At 41.6% G+C, this 23,867-nt stretch overlaps 1 protein-coding gene across 1 annotated transcript; it reads right to left on the bottom strand.

Moving 5' to 3' along the window:
* Nucleotides 1-1,376: 1,376 nt before the first annotated feature.
* On the bottom strand, nt 1,377-19,928 carry LOC117969385 (macrophage mannose receptor 1-like). Its single transcript, XM_059008868.1, has 5 exons — nt 19,825-19,928; nt 7,394-7,441; nt 6,207-6,551; nt 2,638-2,979; nt 1,377-1,756 (listed from the first exon to the last, which is right to left on the bottom strand). Exons 2-5 carry the CDS (start codon nt 7,428-7,430, stop codon nt 1,377-1,379), a joined length of 1,104 nt encoding a protein of 367 aa, XP_058864851.1. The 5' UTR covers nt 7,431-7,441; nt 19,825-19,928.
* Between the last annotated feature and the right edge of the window lie 3,939 nt (nt 19,929-23,867).

The raw sequence follows: 23,867 nt of genomic DNA, 5'->3' as shown, positions 1-23,867 counted from the left end.
ACATATTTATAGTTCTCGGTTTATTTTAAATGTATAAATCGTTGTGCTGAAATAACACATATAAATGTGCACATTAGGCATATACAGCTATGTCCAATAGAATTAACATATCTTGCTTAATAAAGTCGAATGAAACCTGCTGAATAATGTTATGTTAATTATTTTTATTATTACTATTAACTTAAATACATGTTTCTAAGCGCAGAAATTATGCTAGGAAAGGATACTTTCAAGACGCATCTCATTCTCCGCCTGGTCTGAGGCACGTGTTAATTATGATGCTGTAGTGGTAAGGGTCAATTAACGACACACTACAGATTAATGAATCCGATGAATAATATGCTCATGACAAAATCGGTCTCTAAGAGCACATTATTGTTACGTTGTGATGAATGATGGTTTTTGATGGTAAATGGCGTTGATGCATCACCCGATGAAATACTGTCATGTTAAACACTATTACTGGCACGATACAGGAGATGGTTTTATGAGCTGTAATCAGATATTTTCAGAAATGGAGCATTACCTTAAAGAACGGCCACTCGATGTGTATTTCGTCTTTGTTTTTGTGTATGGTAAACTATGAAAGATTTTTCATCTTAATTGCGCGCAACCTACAGTTGTAAGCAAAGTGATTTTGAGAGAATTTCTTATCTATAGAAGTTGCTTTTACTAATTATGAATTAACAATGTATAAAGCATCATATAATCCACGCTATATCTTTTACAAAAAAAAAAAAAGTTAACATTCCCACTCATGCATCATTTTAATTTGCATTTTTTAAACTGTAAATAGCCTGGCTAAACGGCAGTTGGGAGTTCAGTTAGAAGCGACACACAAACAAACCAACAAAGTGCGAGAAGGAGAGCGGGTCGGGAGAGGGGAAGAGGGACTGTGCTCGCCCCAGGTTCGGCTGCCGGAGCGGCGCTGAAGCGTCTCGTCTCCCGGAGAAAAAACCGCAGCTCCTCTCGCAGCAAAAAAAGTAAATACATTAGGAAAGATAAACACTTAACATGCTTAATATCTATTTAGTTATAAAACGAATGCTGAATAATATGTCTGTGTTATAAAGTGCCAGCGCAGATTTTCTCCAGTTCAGATACTGTATCAAAAGGGAGAGACAGAAACGGAAGTTACACTGAGAAGTTGCTTACAGTTTGAACACCGGTGCTGAATTTACTGTAGAAAGATTGCCTGAATCACTAGTATAGGGAATTGGGGGACATGCTGTAGGAGCGTTATATATACTAGGTATATGAATCATCTTACCCCTACACTGCTTAGTTCAGGTGACTGTTAATACAGGCTTTACTCTACAGCATTACACTACGAGCTGAGCTGTCACAGACCTGGGCAGTATCCAGGGGACCTGGCTTCAACCCCCAGTCCAGTCAGCTGTTTCATTAACAAAGGAATTGAATCTCAACTCACCACTGTAGCACATGAAAGCTTTCTTCTCACTGCAGACTGAATCCTCCCACTCTCCATCAGAATTGACTGAAGCACAGTAGAGGTATGGATCCCAGTTGGAGTAGATGACGTCATCTCCGCTGGACCACTGCCAGTTCTCTTTGTCATGATACAGCCCGATCCAGAAATCTGTGTTATTTGTTGTACGTGTAAGACCTACAAGCTTATTAACCCTGGCTTGGTCTTGTATGGTGGGCAGGTCTCTGCCTTGGTTTCTGCAGTAGCTCTGAGCTTCCAGCCATGTCTTCTTAGTTCCTTCATAGAAACACTGACCAGAGGAGCCGCCTGGGGAGAGGGGACAGCACAATAAAGATCAGTGAAAACGTGTTCTTCAGTGACAAGATTTGCACTGGAAATGTAACTAAAGGTCACAGATTATTGGTAAGAATGTAGGCTGCTACTATAACTGTATGGAAGAATAAATATACTAAAAATATGCTTGTGGTTTGTACTATAACAAAAGTAACATTCTGACATGAGTAACAAAAGTCATGGAAACACTGGGTAGCCTTAGAAATCGATGTGAGAAAAACTCAATTCACTGTTCAATCCGTGTTAATGTTCTTTTGGAATTTCTTATTATACAATATTGTACCGTGCTGTACCTTGCAATACCATAAAAGCATAAATAAATATAACTGATGTTTTGATTATCCCTTTAACCCCATTTACACTCTCTGTGATTGATTGCACAAAGTGGAAAATGTTTTATTTTTCACTACTAGTACCAATTGAAGTGAGCTAATCATGCTTCCTTTTTTTCAATCTGAAGGTTTATCCAATTTCTATGGCTCTACAGGAAACTGCCACCACACTCTAGACAGCAGAACTGCTCCATTGTTAAATAGCTGGTCCTGTACAAGTTACCAATACACAATCTTTACTATATATAAACTGTAGTGTACATTTTGTGATTTTAATAAACAGTAAAACCTTCTTGCTTTACAGTGATCACATTATTACATTCTTGAAGTTATAAATACAGCAGGCTTGGTTTTGAAAATTTGCAAGACTGTTGTGGAGTCCAGTTTTCAACAGGACATTGTTCTGAAGGAATTTCAGTTACAGGGAGTGAACGGGTCCACTCTCCTGCACAGATAAGCTGTCACCCCCCTCACACACACACAAATGGGTGAAACACTGAACTCAATGAGAAGGATCCTTACCCTCACAGCAGAAGAAAGGGTACTGCGCTTTGCAATTAAGGTCATTCCATTCACCACTATTCTTCATCGCCACACATTTCTGTTTGTTATCAAAATTGTTTGGTTGTTTATTGCTCCAGTTGTGAAATGTGTAGCTATCCCCCTGGTGTGACCACTTCCAGGGCTCATTGAACAGGCCTATCCAGAAGGGCTTGCCCTGTGCTTTCTTCACTAGGTTTTCATTTTCACTGGCGTTCTTTATACTGACGAGGTCGGTGTGGTTTTCTCTACAGTACTGCTGAGCTTCAGTCCAGGTTTTCAGAACTTCAATCAGGGTGTATCTCTCAGTGATGTTGCTGGTCTCTGTATACACAAACAGCAGATCAAAATCAATGTCAGTTGTGGAGGTGAACCCAAAACAAACTGTGCATTGTCCTCAATCAGATATTTAACATAAGCTGTGTCTTGTCCACAGACAATAACATTTTATGTGTTTATTTAAAACCAAGGGGCAAAATTCTTAGAAAGTCATTATTATTTTTGTATTATTTATTTATTTTGCAGATGCCTTTATCCAAGGTGTCTTACAGGTGTTAAAGGGTAGTACAGGGTTACAATGCAAGCTTAATATTGCGGCTAAAACACAATATGAAATAGGATGCAAGAAGTTAGGATTACAACAGGTTATATCTACAATGCCATATTAGTAGTGCAAGGATAATGCATAAAGTGTGGGTCCAGAACATGGTGCTTAGGTCAGACAAGTTCAGTGCATGGTAGGAGGGGTAGAGCAAGAGATCTACACAGGCAGTGGAAGGCAGGGAGAGAGGAAGCAGTCCTGAGGTTTTTCGGTAGCTGGTTCCACCACAAAGGGGCTAGGGAAGAGAAGGAACGGGCATGGGAGGATGGAGAGTAGGGGAAAGGCATGACCAGTCAGCCAGTAGAGGAGGTGCAGAGAGGGCAAGAGGGATTGGAGGTAGGAGGGGGCAGTGTGGTGAAGAGAGCTGTAGGCAAGAACAAGGGTCTTGAATGCGAGCAGAGATGGGTAACCAGTGAAGAGTGCAAAGCAGAGGGGTAGTATGAGAGTAGCAAGGTTGGGAGAATACTAGACGAGCAGCAGAATTGTGAATGAGCTGAAGGTGTGGATAGCCCAAGCAGGGAGACCAGCAAGGAGAGAGTTACAGTAGTCCAGTCTGGAGAGTACAAGAGCTTGGACCAGGAGTTGAGTGGAATAAGTAGTGAGAAAAGGAGGGATTTAGTAGATGTTGCAAAGAAAGAAGTGTGTGTCAGGGAGGAGATGTGTTGAGAGAAGGAGATGGAGGAGTGAAGAGTAACACCTAGATATTTTTGCAGAAAGGGATGGAGAGTGATAGAGTCAAGGGAGACTGAGATGGAGTGGTGAGAAGCAGGAGAGGAAGCAGAAGGAAAGTAGAGGAGGTCAGATTTAGAGAGGTTGAGTTTGAGGCGTTGAGAATGCGTCCAAGTGGAAATAGCCAAGAGGCATTCTGAGATGCAGGAGGAGATGTGGGAGTCAAAGGAGAGAACGGAGAGGAAGATCATTAGTGTAGAGGTGAGAGGAGAAGCCAAAAGAGGAAATGAGAGTCCCTAGCGAGCGGGTGTGGAGTGATAAGAGGAGGGATTCCAGGACAGATCCTTGAGGCACACCTGTAGAAAGGGGTTGCAGGAAATAGAGGGAGCCATGTCAGAAAACTTGGAAGGAACGGTTAGAGAGATAGCAGGAGAACAAGGCCAGAGCAGTGTCTGAGATCCCCAGGTCAGAGAGCAGTTTTGAAGGCTGGGGGAAAGGATCCAGGAAGTAGAGAGGTGTTAATGAGAGAGGAGATAAAAGGAAGAAAGGGATGGTCAATGAATTGGAAGAAGCGAGTAGGAAGGGGATCCAGGGTGCAAGTAGTTGACCTGGAATCCAGGAGTAAAGAGCAAAGGTCAGATAGAGGTGTGAAAGTTGAGAATGAGGGGGAGGGCAGGATGTTGGGATGTGTTCAAGTGGAGAGGGGGAAGGATAAGATGGACTGGAGAATAGCTTCTGAATGTCCTCTACTTTAGAGCAGAAGGAGGCAAGGTGGTGTGAAGGAGGAGGATTGGGGAGGGGGGGGGGTTTTGTGGAGGGAGGAAAAGGTGGAGAAGGTCAGTGGGGGTTGTTGGTGGAGGACAGGATGATAGACTGATAGTAGAAGTTTTTGGCAGAGGTGAGTGCTGTTTAGAAGGAGGAAAGGAGGGATCAGTAGTGGTCTAAATCAGAGGGTAGCTTGGATCTCTTCCATCTCCGCTCAGCAGTGTGCAGTTTGTTACGGGTTGAGTGGAGTGTAGAGGATAGCCAGGACTGGGAATGGGAAGAGCGAGCAGGACGGGAGACCATAGGACAGGAGTCGTCAAGAGTTGAGGTGAAAGAAGAAGAAAGAGTCACAGTGGCAAAGTCTGCTGAAAGCTGGGAGAATGAGTCAATAGGAGGAAGAAGGGAGAGAGCAGAGGAAGTAAAGGTGGTTGAGGAAAGGAAGTGGCGATAGGAGAGAAGTGTGGTAGAGGTGGATGGGAGAGAGGGTAGAGCGAAAAGGATATGAAGAAGTGATCCGAGAAGGAGAGGGAGATGCTAGAAGGAGAAAATCATGTCCAGTTAGCGGCCAGCATGAAATTCAAATGTGCTGACAGAGAGGGAGGAGAGAGTAGAGGGGATTGAGAAATTCCAGATGCAGAAAGTAGGAATCTAGTTCCCCACCTCATCCTGAGGAGCGGGGAGAGTGAGAGAGGACACAGAGAGAGCAGCTGGGGCAGCAGTGTTCTCAGGCTGATCCATGTTTCTATAAGAGCCAGAAAGTCGAGAGAGAGATGAGAGGCGTAGGCAGAGATGAAGTCAGCCTTGTTGCAGGCTGACTGGCAGTTCCATAGGTCACCAGAGAGAGAGAGAGAGCAGGATGAAGTAGCAGAGGATGGCAGCAGAGTCTGAGAGATCAAGTTGGAAGGGTTAGAGAAGTGCTGGTGAGAGATTTTGCTAGTGCAAGAGGAGAGAAGGATGGGGATAGCAGAGAAGGCCATAGTGGATATAGTGAACAAACTGACAGAGGAAGCAGCAGAGGCAGAGAGCAGTGTAGACAGTACACAAAGAAGAAAGGGTAGAGAGTGTAGGTAGGAAAGAGGCTGTGTTTTGGGACCAGTAAAACTGAAGGTGATTAAATAGGGTCCTGGTCACAGTTGCAATCTAACAGGATCCAATTCCACTTGAACCAATTAAAAAGCAATATAAAAGCTCTTATGCCAACAGTATTTTAGTTGTCTAATTTACTCCTGATTCAGTATTCTCAGTTGGTTGTTATAAATATTCAGAAGATAAGAAATGGGTCCATCTATCATTAATAGCATGTGAAACACACCAAACACATCCAATAACGTGTGTTTTTGTATCCATTCAAGGGCAACTTGGATTCAGGGTTTTGAAATTGTTTGAGATATTAGCAGCTGTAGGAGTGGCGGTGGATTTGTAAACTCATTAAAGCTCCCTTCACAGGGATGCTTACAAATCATAACTATAAGACTCTAATAATGAAAGTGCAATGTAGCAACACTTGCATCTTTACCATTGTAGCACATGAAAGCGTTCTGAAGGTGGCAGGGTAAATCCATCCACTTTCCCTTTGAATTGACTGAAGCACAGAAGAGGCTTGCTGTCCAGTTGTTATAGATGACATTATCACTGTGAGACCACTGCCAGTTCTGTGTGTCATCACGATACAGCCCGATCCAGGCAGAAGCATTGAGAGAAGCTCCTGCAATATTTAAGAGCTGCTGTGCTTCTTCCTGGCTGTGCACAGTGGCCAGGTCTGTGTGATTCTTTCTACAGTAGCTCTGAGCTGCAGACCAGCTCTTCAGAGTATTCACAAACACGTGTTTAATGATATGGTTGTAAGCGGGCACACAAAACCCTGATAAAAGAAAAAAACAACATTACTAAAATACTGCTAGCTAGCGGAGTGAAAGATTAATAGACTGAGACAGGATAACATCCTAGAGCAGATCACTCTCAGAAATGTTCTGTCTCAGCAGAAGAAGTGAAGACATTAAAAAAGTACATTCCTATTTGTACTTAAATATATTCCAGAAATATGTTGACATACAGTATGTTTGAATATAAACACAGATAATATATATTGTAATATGTTCCATAATACATTCCACAATAACCTGCACCACACATGAAGATATTTTGAAATATATTCTGCTTTATGTTGAGTATTTTGAAATATATTCTGCTTTATTTTGGGTAGCTGACAGTCAGACAGGTCAAACACAAGAGGAATAAGAACCTCTCTAGATAAATAATGTGTAACACAGACAGAGAGACGGCCTCAATATACCCCAGATTCTGATAATAACTCTGGACACACAGGCAGCCTCTGTAGGTTCATCCCACATTAAGGTATCTTGAAAAGCTGTAGAATAACCTTTGCTAAACTACACTTAGGAATGAAACCAGATTCTGATAGTCCTAATAGCTAAAAAAAATAAGTGTGACAACAGGCAGCCTCCGTATACCTCCCACATTACTGATCAGTACCTTGTGCTGAGCTGAGCAGATACAACAGCAACAAGGTCTGCTCTGTAGAAGTGGAGCAGTGCAGTGAACACACACCCAGGAATCACACGTTAGTTTAGATTGAACGTGATTGAGGGACACTGCAGCTTTAAGAACCGCATGATCTTCTGAGAGGGAATGTGGACAATATCAAAGCAAACAGTGTGAAAAGCAGAAATAAAGGAAACTCACCTGCAAGCAGAAGGATGAGCAGCCCTCTCTCCCCCATCACAGCAGACTCTGCATTAGAAACAGAAGACTTTCTGTGAATCACCTCAATGCAGGTTAAGCTTCGAGTGGCTCCGGACTGGCTTTTCTGTACAATAGCTTGTGTGTTATAACAAGCAACACGTGCACTTAATCATTACAAACAGGACAGTTCAGACATCTCACCTTCCCCATGTGTTCACATGACTGTGATGTTCTGCTCTAACTGGGACTTCTTTAGCCCTATATTAATTTTTAAAATACATATATGCTATGCAAAATAACAATGGAGAGGTATTTAACTGATGCATCACTTTTAGTCACATTCATTACAACCATTAGTAGGATTTGTTTGTAAAATTGCAAGCGGTGCGATAAGGTAACCGATAGGTGTATTTTCACGTTTTAATTTTGCAATGATGAGAAGGAAAATATTTCGTAAAAATGCAAACAACCCACATTGTCACTGAAATGAGAAACTCTTAATTGCATCGTCCTGCCTGAGCACTCACTTCTCAGAACATAAAGAATAAGAGTTCAAATATATCAAAGGGGAGGGGAAATAAATTGGGGTGTCAATCAAATATTTCTCAGGTGTACTTCAACGCGTCCGACTAAACTCTACAAATGTTATGCTGCCAAACAAATTTATTTAGCTTTAAATCCTGACTGAAAGTGCTGAATAAATTAAACACGGTGCCATTTTGATTTAGCGTGCCCACATGCAAATGTAAAGCATTCTGTTATTACAGTATTATATATTATATTATATAGTACCTGTATGCTGCTTCAACTGACCAATGCGTCTTCCAACTAAAACTAGGGAAGGACCATCAGGCTCAAGCAAACCTAATAGACACTTACAAGTGTAACAGATGGGTATTTTGTAGGTACAATTGTTTGTATACATGGATAAACTAGCACTAGAACGGGTTAATGAATCTTTTCACACTGCACTAGATGCTGCTAATACATTACCTACCTGTGAATTGAAGCGGTTTCTAATTGACGCACCTGATGCATGTTATACATTGCACGTGGTGCTAATATATTTAACTATTTAACTTTTCTCTGTATAAATATACTATGCGGAGGAGAAACAGGAGCTCGCAAAAATGGATAAAGGAATTGAGAATGGAAAATTTGAAATTGGTAAAGAATGTTAGTATAAACGTGTTTCCGGAATGGATGATGGGAAAACCAAACTGTTGTATAGAATTGAGTGAGCAAGTGAAGAAAGGAGGGGAAAAAATGGAACTGAAAAGAAAGAGTCAAGCTTTTGTAGAGGAGAAAGGTATGGAGGCACGATGTATATATACAGATGGATCCAAGGATCCAAAAACATGAAGAGTGGAGAAGGCATATTATAACCCAGAATTAGATGTAAACTAGCGAGGATATCTGACCATTTATCGGTATTTGTTGCAGAAATGGTAGCTATACTATTTGCAATAGTTAAAATAGCTGAAATAAAGCCTAAAAAAGCAGTCATATTTTCAGATTCATTTAGTGTTCTTATTGCATTAGAAGGGGAGTTTAATGATAGAAGAGATATCATGGCTGAAATAATGCAACAATATAAGGAATGTACAATAATGGGGATCAAAGTGATTTTAGTTTGGATTCCTGGTCACTCTGGCATTCTGGGCAACGAGACGGTAGATCTGGCAGCAAAAAATGGGTTAAAATGAGAGGAAATTGATGTGGTGACTCCTCTGGGATCGCAGGAAATGGGAGGCTATGTGAAAAAATGATAGTAAAAGAATGGCAGGAGAGATAGGATGAAAGCATAAAAGGAAGGTTTTATCATAATATCCAGAAAGAGGTGAATAAAGAGTTGGGAAGGAAAGTGGAGAGGAGGCTGAGAGAAATGGAGGTATATGAAGTCAATATAAAGAACTTGCTAGGGAAAGAGGACGGGAGACTGAATAGAGAAAGGATACTGACGAAATATATAAAGGAAACAGGAAAAGAAGGGAAGTTATAATAAATAAAGATGACAGAAAAATAAAGTAAAACAAAGACACACAAAGGACTACAGATAGAGGCCGCTAATCATCTAAAATAATAGATGGAATGCGTCCTATAGATTAACCAGAAGAAGAAACAGGAGCTCATTTTGTACAGAGAGAGGAATGGCAAGGACAGGCGGGGCTGCACTGGAGTCCAGGAAAGCAAGTGAGAATATTGATTCTGTTTGTTTTGTGAGTCTTATGAAAACTAGATTGTTTGTAGTCGGACAATCTGTGTAAATGCTGTTTTGTACAAGGAAACTTACTTGAAAGCTGTAAGTGTCTGACTGCTGTGTTTTCTCTTTGATATTTCGGTTAATCCATTCACTGCAGGGCGGCTGGCCTGTTTGTGTGTGTGGTTTGTTGTAGTACTGTTTAAAGCCCCCTGCTGTTGTCCTTGCGATTCTCCCTCTCGTTCCTTTCTGTGTGAGATAAGCCATTGTATTTATTACCGTTTTTATGTTATTCTTTTAATTCTTGTCTTTTTATTTCTGATTTTAACGTGTATAATAAAGCTAGTACATTGTTTGTTTGTTTTTTATCAACTTTGTTTTAGAACTGCAGCTAAAAGTATACCTTTTTATCTCTAATTGCTGTATTGCCAGTTCTGGAAGATCGCTCCCTGGTGGGTTGGGCTGGTGTTGCACTCCTGCTAGCTCTACAGTATTTTGAATTGGAATTTAAGTAATAGTGTGTGATTAATCTTTCTTTGATTATTTATTCATTCTCCTTTGTAGAAGTAGTTATTCTTTATTTTGTTTTGGAGTGTTTATTTGCTTGTTCATTTTGATTTGTTTGGTTACACTGCTTTGGGTCGAGCTGCGTCTCCAGCCACCCACTCCTTCTGCTCCAGCTGTAAATGTAATAAAAACCAAGGGATCTGTATTTCTATAAAACTTGTGTCGTGGGCTTTCATTGAGAGGACATTGTGACAACTTACCTGATTTCCAAGAGATTCTGTGATGGTGTGTGTGTATAATACATATAGAGAACTTGTCTACCGGGGTTAATCTGTCCCTGGGTTTTTAGTTGCTATTGCCCTTGCCTTATTGGCTAGGTGTTACACAAGTAATAAATATACTTTCTAAAATGACGAGACCATGTGCACAAAATATAAAATCACATTAGAGGAAGAAACGTTCTAGTTATTAAAGGAACAGCAGCTCCAAACAATAGCAGTAACTTTACCGGCTTCTTCAAGATCTAATGATCTTTAGAAATGTGATTTATCTTTTGTAAAACTGTAATGACAACGGCCTGTCCACTAGATGTCACTGTTTGGATAACTCATGTGGGTTAAACAAGGTCACTGTCTTTAATTATACCCCGTTTACACCAGCACACCCCACGCCCTCACGGTACGGGTGTGTTTACACTAGCAAATAACCGAGGCGAGCCAGAACCATGCCGTGAAACTCCAGCCCTGCAGCATATCTGAATCTGGCTCGGTTCAAAGCGACAGACAACCAAACCAACAAAGTGCGAGGAGAGGGGAAGAGGGAATGTGCTCGCTCCAGGTTCGGATGCCAGAGCGGTGCTAAAGCGTCTCGTCTCCCGGAGGAAGCTGCAGCTCCTCTCACACCAAAAAAGTAAATACATTAGGAAAGATAACCACGTAATAGACCTAATATTTATTGAGTTATAAAACGAATGCTGAATAAAATGTCTGTGTTATAAAGTGCCAGCGCAGCTTTTCTTCAGTATCAAAAGGGAGAGACAGAAACGGAAGTTACACTGATAAGTTGTGTACAGTTTGAACACCGCTACTGTATTTACTGTAGAAATATTGCACTTGTATAGAGAATTGTATTTCCTGCCCTGCCCTGCCCTGCCCTTTGTGTTTTGTTTTTGTTTTGTCAGGGAAACAGCTAACCTGCCCTGACCTTAGAGAAACAAAAACACAGTGTGTATAGATAGGCTCTCCACGAGGAGTTCGGTTTATGTTAAAAGTTTATAAATAAACGCAACCGTGTTGGAACAACAGACAAGTCTCTGAAGTGGTGACTGCGCATGCGCACACGGCCCATCCACCACACTACAATAGCTGCTATACACCTCAGCACGTTTGCACACTTAGAATAATAATAATAATAAAGGATTTTAATGATGTAACAAAATCGACAATGTTTGATCTCTGTGTGAAACTGTAAGTTGTTCATTGTTTTTGTTCACTGAGTTAATTCTGTTGTATAATGTACATTTGTTAACTTTTGCTATTTAAGCTGTCAAATAAGACAGTACAAGCCAATAACAGAGAATAGTCAACAGTTTGTGGTTGGATTGTAAAAATAACACTGTAGTTATTTTATCAATTCTTATTTCAATTGAACTACATGAGTTGTAACGTTAGGTTACCTACCGTAACCCTGGTTCCCTGAAAGAGAAGACGACCACCAACATTAAGTATGGGATATTCCCTGCCCTAGAGGTAGGTAATACTGAGCTCTCTATATCAGAGCTGCCGAAGGCCCCTTCCTGTGATGACGCACTCGGTCCCGCCCACCGAGGGTATAAAACCGTCACTCACAGGAAAATCTCCCTCTTTTTCCATCGAACCCGTGAGGGCGACCGAAGCGACCTCATGGTTGGCGGTCGTCTTCTCTTTCAGGGAACCAGGGTTACGGTAAGTAACCTAACGTTCCCTTTCAAGTCGAAGAAAACCAACCAACATTACGTATGTGATAATGTATACCTGAGCCGTCGCGAGGGAGAAGGAACGGCAGCATATGAGGGATGCACAAGCGCTGTCTAACCCAGAGGTTAGCGGTGTGAACTTACACCTTCAAGGACCCTTGTGCCCACAGAAGGCACAGCAGGATCTACCACACTAATGCGGTAGAATCTGGTGAAAGTAAGCAGCGTAGCCCAGCTAGCCGCAGTACAAATATCAGACATCAAAACGCTCTTAAAAAGGGTCCACGATGTAGCCGACCCTTTAGTCGAATGCGCAGCTACTCTACCAGGTGGAGGTAAACCAGCACCATCATATGCAGTCGACACCATGTTCGCAATCCAGTGTGACAGACGCTGCTTAGAGAGGGGCTGTCCAATAGTCCGTGTGCCATAACAAACAAAAAGCTGGTCCGATTTACGCAAAGACTTCGTCTTAAGTACATAATACCTCAATGCCCGCACTGGGCAGAGAAAGTTTAGCCTCTGATGAAGTAAATGGAGGAGGATGAAAGACTGCAGTTCCAGCGATTGGTTAATATGAAAAGCTGTGATCACCTTGTGGAGGAAAGCGGGGTTGGTGCGCAGCGAAACTCTGCTTCCATTCTCCCACACACGCATGCAGGAGCTGTGCACGGACACTCAGCTTAGCGGAGGTGATTGCTAAAAGGAAGGCTGTCTTCATAGACAGGTACTTCAGCACTATGGAGTCTAAAGGACTTGTAAGAGCCTCCAGTACAATGTTAAGGCTCCACTCGGAAAGAACAGTCCTCCTAGGAGGATGTAATCTCTGTGCGCCTTTAAGAAAGCGCATAGCCAAAAAATGTGCACCTGGGGACATAGAATCTATGGGGGCATGACAAGCAGATATAGCTGCCAGATACACTTTCAGCGTGGGAGGGGACCTTCCAGCGTCAAGCAATTCCTGCAGGAACTGCAATATAACTGGCATCGGGCAAGTAACGGGGTCATGGCTCCTAGCCAGACACCAGGCTTGAAAACACTTCCACTTGTAGGTATACACCGACCTAGTGGAGTCTGCCCAAGCATTCTGCATGGTGCTCACAACCGCGTCCGATAGCCCTAGGGCTAACCAGCGCTCCCTTTCAGGGGCCAGGCCCACAACTGGAACCTGACTGGATCCGGGTGCCAAAGGGAGCCCTGTGCCTGAGTTAGGAGATCCAGACGAAGCTGGATCTCCCAAGGCTGGCCGTACAGCAGCTGGCACAGGGTCGCAAACCATATTCTGGGCCACCTGGGGGCCACTAGGAGGACTGATGCTTTCTCTGATCGGACTTTCTCCAGAAAAGCCGGGAGCAATGGTATAGGAGGAAAGGCGTACAAAAACGCTTTGGGCCAAACGTGAGTTAGGGCGTCTATGCTGAGTGCCTAAGCGATGGAGGGAGTACCATAGGGGGCAACGTGTCGTCTCTACCGAAGCGAACAGATCGACCTGCACCTTCCCGAACCGTTCCCAAATGCGCTCCACCGTCTGAGGGTGGAGACGCCACTCTGACGGATGCGGACCTCTCCTGGAGAGGAGATCCGCTGCCAAGTTCGCCACTCCCGGAATGTGCGTCGCCCGCAGGGACAGCAGGTTGGCTTGGGCCCATACAAATAGCCTGAAAGCTATGCAGTGCAACCCTGGAGACCGTAGGCCTCCCTGGTGGTTGATGTACGCTACTACTGTTGTGCTGTCCGTCCGGATCAACACATGTGTGCCGCTCAGCACTGGAAGAAAGTGCTGGAGAGCAAGGAACACCGCATGCAATTCCAGCATGTTTACGTGCAGGGGTGCCCAGCGGTCCGACCAGGATCCGCAGACTCCCCTGCCCTCCCAGACTGCTCCCCAACCCTGGTTGGAGGCGTCTGTTGTCACCACTTGGCGATTTAATACTACTCCCATTTGCACCCCTCTGTGCAGGTGAGAAGGAACCCTCCACCAGCATAGGGCTGCTGAGCATGTGTGAGACACAGTCAATCTGCGGTGTTTGTCGCGTTTGGCGTTGAGATGAAATGCATTGAGCCACGCTTGCAGCGGGCGCATGCGAAGCAGACCCAGTTGGATCGCTACTGTGGCTGCGGCCATCAGACCCAGTAGTTTCTGGCACACCCTGAGGGTTACCTGCGATCCCTGTCGAAACAGGGAGAGCCAATCCTGAATAGCTGCTACCCTGTCGTCCGACAGGTATACGTGCATTGCATTGGAGTCCAGCCGGAGCCCCAAATACGGGGTGCATTGCACTGGTGCGAGCCGACTCTTTGCATCGTTCAAGGCTAAACCCAGCCTGACCAGATGTGAGAGAGAGTACACCGAACGCACACGAACCGACTCACCACAGCAGTCAGGTTCAGCAGACGGCTTCGCTCGGACGGGGATACGGCAGCACCTAGCCCCGAGGAAGGGAGCGTGGCTGGGTCACTCGACAGCGGGGATACGGACCCGAGGAGGATACTTGTGTAACTCAGGAAAAGACAACTCAGTCTCGGGTGACTGCACAGACACTCGCTCACCTACGACAGACAGTAAAAAAGAGAAAGTGGCCTACCAAAGGGGGGGGGGGGCACTGAAAGACAGAAAGATGAAAGAACTCAGTCGTTGATTCCAGGAAAGCGACAAGCCAGTTTTCAGCACGAATGCTTGGGAAATACAACTGACCCAAATCGACTCGAGGGCTCTTTCTATCAACACGCTCAGTCTAGACACAGAGGTCTTACCTTACCGTCTTGAGAAGGAGATTTTCCGGTGAGTGACGGTTTTGTACCCTGGGTAGGCGGGACTGATTGCGTATAGAGAGCTCAGTATTACCTACCTCTAGGGCAGGGAATATCCCATACATAATGTTGGTGGTCGTCTTCGACTTGAAAGGGAACGAGTTTGTACAGTACTGTATAATGAAATTGATTCATTCACTGCAGTTCTTTCAACCATTTTCATAAGGACATTTAGTAAATAAATACTGTAAACGTGGGAGTTCCAATTGCTCCTATTTTTGTGTCGTCTGCAAATTTAACAAGTTTGCTTACTATACCAGAATCTAAATCATTAATGTAGATTAGGAATAGCAGAGGACCTGATACTGATCCCCATGGTACACCACTGGTTACCTCACTCCATTTTGAGGTTTCTCCTCTAATCAGTACTTTCTGTTTTCTACATGTTAACCACTCCCTAATCCATGTGCATGCATTTCCTTGAATCCCTACTGCATTCAGTTTGAGAATTAATCTTTTATGCGGGACGTTGTCAAAAGCTTTCTGGAAATCTAAATAGACCATGTCGTATGCTTTGCAGTTATCCATTTTCAATGTTGCATCCTCAAAAAAATCAAGCAGGTTAGTTAGACATGATCTCCCTTTCCTAAAACCATGCTGACTGTCTCCCAGGATACTGTTACCATATAGGTAATTTTCCATTTTGGATCTTATTATAGATCCATAAGTTTACATATAATAGAAGTCAGGTTTATTGGTCTGTAGTTACCTGGTTCGGTTTTGTCTCCCTTTTTGTGGATTGGTATTACGTTTGCAATTTTCCAGTCTGTCGGTACAACCCCTGTGTCAAGAGACTGTTGCATGATCTTGGTTAGCGGTTTGTAAATAACTTCTTTCATTTCTTTGAGTGTTATTGGGAGAATCTCATCCAGCCCAGGGGATTTGTTTATTTTAAGAACTCCTAGTCCCTTTAACACTTCTGCCTCTGTTATGCTAAAGTTATTTAAAACTGCGCCACTGGGCTGTTGTTTATAATATAAACAATAATTTCTACATTTATTTATTAAAAAATATTTATTTCTAAATATACTTATTCCTCTATGCATTTTTTAAATCATTTATTTATTTCTACCTAATAAATTATTCATGTATTTATTTTTAATTAAACAAGGAACTACAATTTATCAGAGATCAAAGATTTAGACAAGGAAGCTACATGCCACTCTTGTGTACAATTCCATTCTATCTACCAAACAGGAAACTGGATATTTTCAAACAGGAAATAGAACATTTCTAGAATCAAGCAGCATCTTCAGGTTTTCAGTGAAAGCTGGTCAGGCTTGGATGTAAGCTTAAAAAATGAATGCATTTCAACAACAGCCCAGCGGCGCAGCGGGCTAAGGCCGTGTGCTCTTCAATGACATTGTGTTGCGAGTTCAAACAACGGTTATTATTATTATTATTTGCTGTTTTAAAACATAAATAAATTATTTAATATAAATGGTGTGGATATCAAACTGCTTGCATTCCCTGGTTTATTTGGACGTTGACCAACATGTGGAATCACGTGATTGGTAGATGTCCAGTTATTTAGCTTTCCTGTTTGAAAAGTCGCTACACACCCTTAAAGTAGACGGCAGAGGAAGAAGAAGGAGGAGAATAACAATTTGACCTTAGTTTGACGACTTATATCTCATTGTGTATAAGAGGTATTTATGTTTTTTTTTCACATTTGATGTAAAAAAGTTTCAGACTTTTGGTACTGGTACAGATGGTAATTCTAAGTGATTTAGTTTTGCCGCTGCAACATGGTGAAAACAGCTAAACTCTTGGAGCTGTATAGAGACTCTCGGTAGTTTCAAACAAGTTTTTCTAACTTGTGCGAGGAACTACCGTTCCTCTCAATAACGAATCCGAAATAAATACAACAATAGCTTAACTAATTAAAAAATGCGATTAGCCTTTCACTGCATACAGATATGATTGAAAATGATTACAAAGTCAAGTCTTTGCTGCAGTGATTGTTTTATTGGAGCGGCTATACAAACAGGACAAGCTGTTTACATCCTGGCGGACCAACCTCGGAAACTTTTAAAATACCGGTAAATAAATATCTGGTCTTTGGAGACACAAGTTCAGTTCAAAGTACAGCAATGGCCAAACGGTTTGCATCCCCCTATAGAATGAACTCATGTTGCTTCTGTAAAGTCGAGTGAAACCTGCTGAATAATGTTACGTTAACATATTAAATTACATATTATATTGAAAAAATGTGACATTTCAAAATCTAACACGGAATACTGTACTACTATTATAGCTTCCGGTAGCCTTTTGTGATAATAATAATAATAATAATAATAATAATAATAATAATAATAATAATAATAATAATAATAATAATAACAATAATAATATTATTATTATTTTTAATGATTACATTCTGAAATAAAATATCTGAAATATGTTCATATAGTTTTTATTTTTATTTAATGCTAGGTGATGCAAAACTAGTGGCTGTAATTCAGACCAGCTCGCTGAGGTTGAGATTTTTCAAAGGTCCAGATGACATGCAACAGACATGAATATATTGAATATACAGAGTCCGATTGCAGGTAAATTATTCTCACTCATATAGATGCTTTAACCAAATAATGAGCAGATTGATTGGTATTTCCTGTATTTGCATAAAGACCCGGCAATGAAGTGCTTACCCAGGCTGGTGGGGTGCAGTGCTGAAAGCATCTGATTTGTTTGAGGGGGTATTACAGCAATGTGAATGTTTCCTTAGCTACACCGAGCAGGGGGTTGCAGCAGGAGCTATGCAAAGAAGGGCGGTTCCCCTGCTTTCAAACTAAAGCCTTTTGTGCTTTTAATTGAACAGAGTTGTATAGATGTCTTTTTAAAATAATACCTGCTCATATAACCACTTGGCGTTCAATGTATTTTCTATACAACGTGTGTATCGATGAGAGAATAATAAATACATGAACATCAAATTGCATTTAACCCCAAAATCAAGCTTTGAAAAGGTCTTAAAGTTCAACTCTGAGAATAAGATATATACAGTAGCAGTATCAAAATAAACACACCAATAACAGTAGGAATACAAAGAAGAATTATGCAATGTATCTTAATAACAATAATAATAATAATAATAATAATAATAACAATAATAATAATGTTATCAATTTTTACATTTTAAAACAAGATCAAGGATATATGCAATGAACATGTTCCAGGATATCTCTTATGTATTCATATACAGCAATGTCGGAAATGCATAGGAATTTAATCACAAAGATTTGTATTAGTGCTGCAACGATTATTCAAATTAATCGACTAATCGCGAATTTTGCCGCCATGGATGAATATTTGTCGATTCATCGAACCCCCCCCCCGGCGTGCTTAAGCCTTGTTCACACAGCCGCGGGTGATTCTTTAACAGTGAGCACTCAGAAGCAAACAGTGACATGAGCCCCTCCCTCTAATACACACACAGACGGGTTTTTTAAGCAACGGTAAATGTGGAGAAGCGGATTAAGTGTCTATATATTCCCAGAGCTAAAAGATCTAGAAAAAAATATATAAAGATTATGAACATTCGTTTATCTATTTAAGGCAAATGTTTCCCGTAAATTTATCAACACGGGCTAGACTCGCACGTCTTTTTCTTTTTTTGTTTTATTTCTTGAGTCCACTTCTATTCTTTACACTCGGATCAAATTTGTTTTCTTCCTCCAGATGGAAACACGGTGACGTGCTCTTTATGCAAACAGTCAATGACTTATCATAACAGCACGACCATTCTGCTTGAACGCCTAAAAAGAATGCACCCCTTCGCATTAATACAAGAAACAGAAGACGAACATAAGTAATACTTTATTACGAAAATAAAACATTTTAATTTATGATTTATGTTCATCTAGTCATTTATTATTATTATTGAAAACAAAACAAAAAAACAATCGGCAAATTATGTATAATACATGAAGTTGTGTCAGTTCAGCTAACATTGCGTCAGTTAAAGGTCTAATATTACGAAAATATAATGTGCATTTCTTACTTTTCAGACTCTCCACTTGTGTTACGCCTCGTTACTTTGAAATGTTTATATAACTATGCCGATGCGTCCGTCTCAAAACGCTTGGTGACTCGCAACAAAGCCCCTTCATTGAATACGTGACTGACTTGAAGATACCAAATATATTTCATGTCTTTAGTTTCCTCATCAAATTATTATTAAAAGGACTATTAAGATTTGAAAACAAACAGGTTATTTGTTTAAAGTACATCCCGCTGTGAAATGTAATAGAAACGTTAGACCATTTTTGTTTTGTTTTACAATTATAGAAAATTACTTTTTTCATACCATTCCATTGTTAGAAAAACATTCATAAAAAAGCAATAATTAATCTATCGTTGTTTTTTGTGTTATGAAGTGGTCAACTTAAATAAATCGTTTCTGCTTGTAAAATTATAAAGTTTATTTGTGGTATGTTTTAATTGTCTCGATGCATTAGATAGCTGCCATCATTTGACCTTGGCAGTTTTTATCAGAAGGACACTACCCGGAGTATTCCTTAATTAATACTTTATTTTAATACTTTTGAAATTGCAGAGTATGTTTTGTTGTTGAAATAGAAACGCAAAGGAATTGCAATCATATCGAGACATTTATTGCACTGGATACATAAAGATCTGTGAAGAAAAAATTGTTCATCTTGCTAGCTATTGAGTGATGTGTTGGTATTTATCCGAATAATCGATTCATCGAAGCAACAATTGATAGATTAATCAATTACATTAATAATCGTTTCATGAAGCACTAATATATAGATTTTATTTTTATATTTTTTTAACATGGGCTTATGAGGAAACAGCCTTCTCTAATTTGTATTTAAAAATTAAGCTTTATATATATTTGAAATGAGTTTCCATAACTATATTTGCATTTGTACATATAAAAAATAGATTGTGTATAAACAAATACATTGAGGTAATGTTTTAGGAAAGTCTTACCTTACACTCAAAGCAGTGCCAAAGTGTTCTCCTCCCCGGCTGGAAACGCGCTGACAAGATGATGCTCAGTTTAGACATGATATGATATACTGAGTATGATGGGTGGAGACAAACAGCACAGCCAATGACTTCATACTTTACACAGTGACTGTCACTCCATTTAAAAACAATACTTATATGCTATTATATAGAAATATGTGCCCTTTGTTGCAATATTCGTAGTTTATTATATTACTGTGACAGAGATCGAATGGTTCTTGGTGTTAGATCTCCCTCTCGACCTGTGAGGGCTCTGTGTAAGAGGAACAGAGTACCCTTAACTAAATGGCATGACAATTTATTCTGTAGGGTAGGTGGAAGTTGGTCATTTAGGAAAGGGGCACGGCTACGGTATCCAAACTCAATGACCCAGACGGTAAACGGTGTGGCATCTGAGGATTGGAGGAGCGGATGCGCTCGTTAACCTAGGGGTCATGAGCGAGGATATAAATAGGGGTCATAGCTGACGTGATCAGTTTCTTGGTAAATTGTTAGTGCTGAAAACCTACAAGGAGTCTGTGTGCTGTTTCGTGAACCATGAGTTTTAGCTTGTGTTTGTTAGTGTTTTGTTAACTGTCTTCTGTTTTTTAATAGACTACCAGTTGCACGATCTGGAGCTGTAGCGAAAGCCAGCATAAACCCGGACATCACTTTCACCCCTGCATTTCACAGAGAACTGTATTACACCACTTGCACGTATTCACTATCACCAAGAACTGTGTTTGTGTTTTGTGTTTAGTGTTGGTGTGTAAAACTGGACTTTTTGGTTACGGGTCAAACCCGGGGAATTACAAATACTGAGTGATACACGCCGCTGTGTCACTCCAACATTATCACTTACAGGTGTTCGCCATAAGGCTCTGGACATTGTTAATTTATCAATAAACACCCTTGCACCTGGAAATCACTGTTTTGTATCTGCTCTGCACTGCACTCACCTGTATTCACTCACCACTTTGCCACAGTTACACAGTGACAAAACATGGTTTAGACAGTTTTTATATATAGTATTGCTGGTTTGGGTGCTTGGGGGTGTCTGTTCCCCTTGCTTGTTGCCATGGTGACTGTCAGACAGGAATCACACTGACTGCTGTACCAGTCCTGGCAGGCTCGATGACCTCTTCAAGGACCCTGAGATATTTAGTGAAGGGGTCGGAGGATTGGGCTCTCTTTGTACCCCATTTCAATATTGATTATTCTGGAGGTACCAACACGTACAGCCGATGACCTGACACTGGAACCCTGTTGCCATGGAGACATTCAAATCTCTCTGCTTTGTATCTGCAATAACAACAGAAATAGCTCTGGCAAACAAATCAGATGTAAATTATATTTCAGGCTTGCTTATACAAACACAGCATGATTGATGCTGTTCATGTATTTTCTTTATTTTGACTCATCTCTGAAGGTACAACTCCATCCAGCACCCCTCTCCCCCATGCTGGTCTGCAGGTATGAGAGTCACTCAGTGCTCTCTGTGCCTCTCCCCCATGCTGGTCTGCAGGTATGAGAGTCACTCAGTGCTCTCTGTGCCTCTCCCCTATGCTGGTCTGCAGGTATGAGAGTCACTCAGGGCTCTCTGTGCCTCTCCCCCATGCTGGTCTGCAGGTATGAGAGTCACTCAGTGCTCTCTGTGCCTCTCGCCCATGCTGGTCTGCAGGTATGAGAGTCACTCAGTGCTCTCTGTGCCTCTCCCTCATGCTGGTCTGCAGGTATGAGAGTCACTCAGGTATCTCTGTGCCTCTCCCCCATGCTGGTCTGCAGGTATGAGAGTCACTCAGTGCTCTCTGTGCCTCTCCCCCATGCTGGTCTGCAGGTATGAGAGTCACTCAGTGCTCTCTGTGCCTCTCCCCCATGCTGGTCTGCAGGTATGAGAGTCACTCAGGGCTCTCTGTGCCTCTTGCCCATGCTGGTCTGCAGGTATGAGAGTCACTCAGGGCTCTCTGTGCCTCTCCCTCATGCTGGCCTGCAGGTATGAGAGTCACTCAGTGCTCTCTGTGCCTCTCCCCCATGCTGGTCTGCAGGTATGAGAGTCACTCAGGGCTCTCTGTGCCTCTCCCCCATGCTGGTCTGCAGGTATGAGAGTCACTCAGTGCTCTCTGTGCCTCTCCCCCATGCTGGTCTGCAGGTATGAGAGTGAATCGGTACATCACAGACAGCATCTCTGCTGTAAGTTTAACACAGGCTGTCATGGCAGTCAGTGCCTGGGACAAAGATATGCAGAGAAGAAATGATTCCGCTACATATCTGAAGGGCAAGCCAGGTGAAATGATTCTGCATTTGTTTCAAGCTTTTGGATTCTGTGCAGATTGATGTGAAAGTGAATGAATCAGAAGCAGTATTGCTGGGCACACACCTGAATGTCTTGTAAATTCACAGTGTTTCTGAAATTCATTTATTATTACAGAATATCATTATGACATGAATGATTGAAGGGCGGCATTGCGGCGCCCCTTAGTTGCCCTGCGATGGACTGGCGTCCCGTCCAGGGTGTAGTCCCGCCTTGCACCCCTATGTCTGCCGGGTCAGGCTCTGGATCACCGCAACCCTCTATAGGATTAAGCGTTTACAGATGATGAATGATTGAATACTGTGTGATGTGTAACTTTGCAGTGTGTTCCATCCTTGCTCTTCCTAGGAATCCTTACTATTATCCTGCTTTTGTAAATGGCACCAAAGTGCAGCGGGGGGCTCTTTGGTACAGATACACTCAAAGCTTGTAATGAAATCTTATTGTATTCATGTTTCAGTACTAGCGCTCAGCCTCTCTGAGTAGTTATCATTGCTGCCTGCAGGGCCACATTTTAATGGGGGCCCGGGGCTGTTATCTCTTTGGGGGCCCCTCTTTATATATTCACTTCCTTCCCTTTGCTGTTTTACTAACACCACACAACATTAATGTCAAATTATTCAGTCTTAGCTTAGCATACAATTGACCAAAAACTAAATTTCTTTTGCATGGAAACATACCCAGAAGTCATACATTATACTTACGAGACTTAAGCAGCGATTATCCTGTTTGTGACGTAACCTCGCGCAACTTTCTGCTATAACTGAAGGCTGTACCAAGCAATCCTATTGGCAAGCTTCTTTTCTCAAATAGAGAAAGAAATATGCACACAGTAACTGCTTTACTATTTATTTTAAAAAAATGAAATTGGTGGATAGCCAATAAACACTGGAAATCACCAGGAAAAACAGTGGAAATGGTTAATCAATTAACGTTGACTTTACCCTTTTCCCATTAAAAAAAATAAAACCTACTACAAAAATAATAATAAATACATTTCCCAGTGCTGCTGGGCAACGTCCCTCCTTCCTGACTTGTATCTGTCATTGATTCGTTCAAAGAAAATAGACAAAAGTACCAAACTTGTAGAATGCAACAGCTAAAGTTAAATTCTATAAAACTATATTTAGAGAAAGTAAAATGGTGGATTAGTCTCTCTCTCTCTCTCTCTCTCTCTCTCTCTCTCTCTCTCTCTCTCTCTCTCTCTCTCTCTCTCTCTCTCTCTCTCTCTCTCTCTCTCTCTCTCTCTCTCACCAGTGACCAAACAAAGGAAAAAGGATCACTAACAAACAAGGTAAATATACAGGTACTATTTAACAATGAGAGAGAGAGGATAGGCAAAGGAAACTTTGAATATAGGCAATGGGATGAGAGAAGGAAAACAAGGAATCTGAGAAATGTAGTTTTGACCTGGCCAGGCTTCTGTCCCTACTTTTGTGCTTTTAATTGAACAGAGTTGTATAGATGTCTTTTTAAAATAATACCTGCGCATATAACCACTTGGCGTTCAATGTATTTTCTATACAAAGTGTGTATCGATGAGAGAATAATAAATACATGAACATCAAATTCCATTTAACCCCAAAATCAAGCTTTGAAAAGATCTTAAAGTTCAACTTTGAGCATAAGATATATACAGTAGCAGTATCATAATAACCACACCAGCCTACAGATGCCTTGACCAGACTGCACCCAGCTACCTCCAGACCCTCAT

The sequence above is a fragment of the Acipenser ruthenus genome, chromosome 38 (genome assembly GCF_902713425.1).
Source record: "Acipenser ruthenus chromosome 38, fAciRut3.2 maternal haplotype, whole genome shotgun sequence".
Classification (NCBI taxonomy): domain Eukaryota; kingdom Metazoa; phylum Chordata; class Actinopteri; order Acipenseriformes; family Acipenseridae; genus Acipenser; species Acipenser ruthenus.
Note: the sequence above shows the minus strand (reverse complement) of the source record. Positions and strands in the feature narration are given on the sequence as shown.

Bases quoted from the DNA above. Each gene is read 5' to 3' on its own strand.
- LOC117969385 (XM_059008868.1), bottom strand. From the start codon at position 7,430: ATGGGGGAGAGAGGGCTGCTCATCCTTCTGCTTGCAG. The intron at 2,980-6,206 runs GTAAAGATGCAA...TTGTGTATACAG, and splicing joins CGCTTTCATGTGCTACAATG to AGACCAGCAACATCACTGAG. The intron at 1,757-2,637 runs GTAAGGATCCTT...CCCTCTCCCCAG, and splicing joins CCCTTTCTTCTGCTGTGAGG to GCGGCTCCTCTGGTCAGTGT.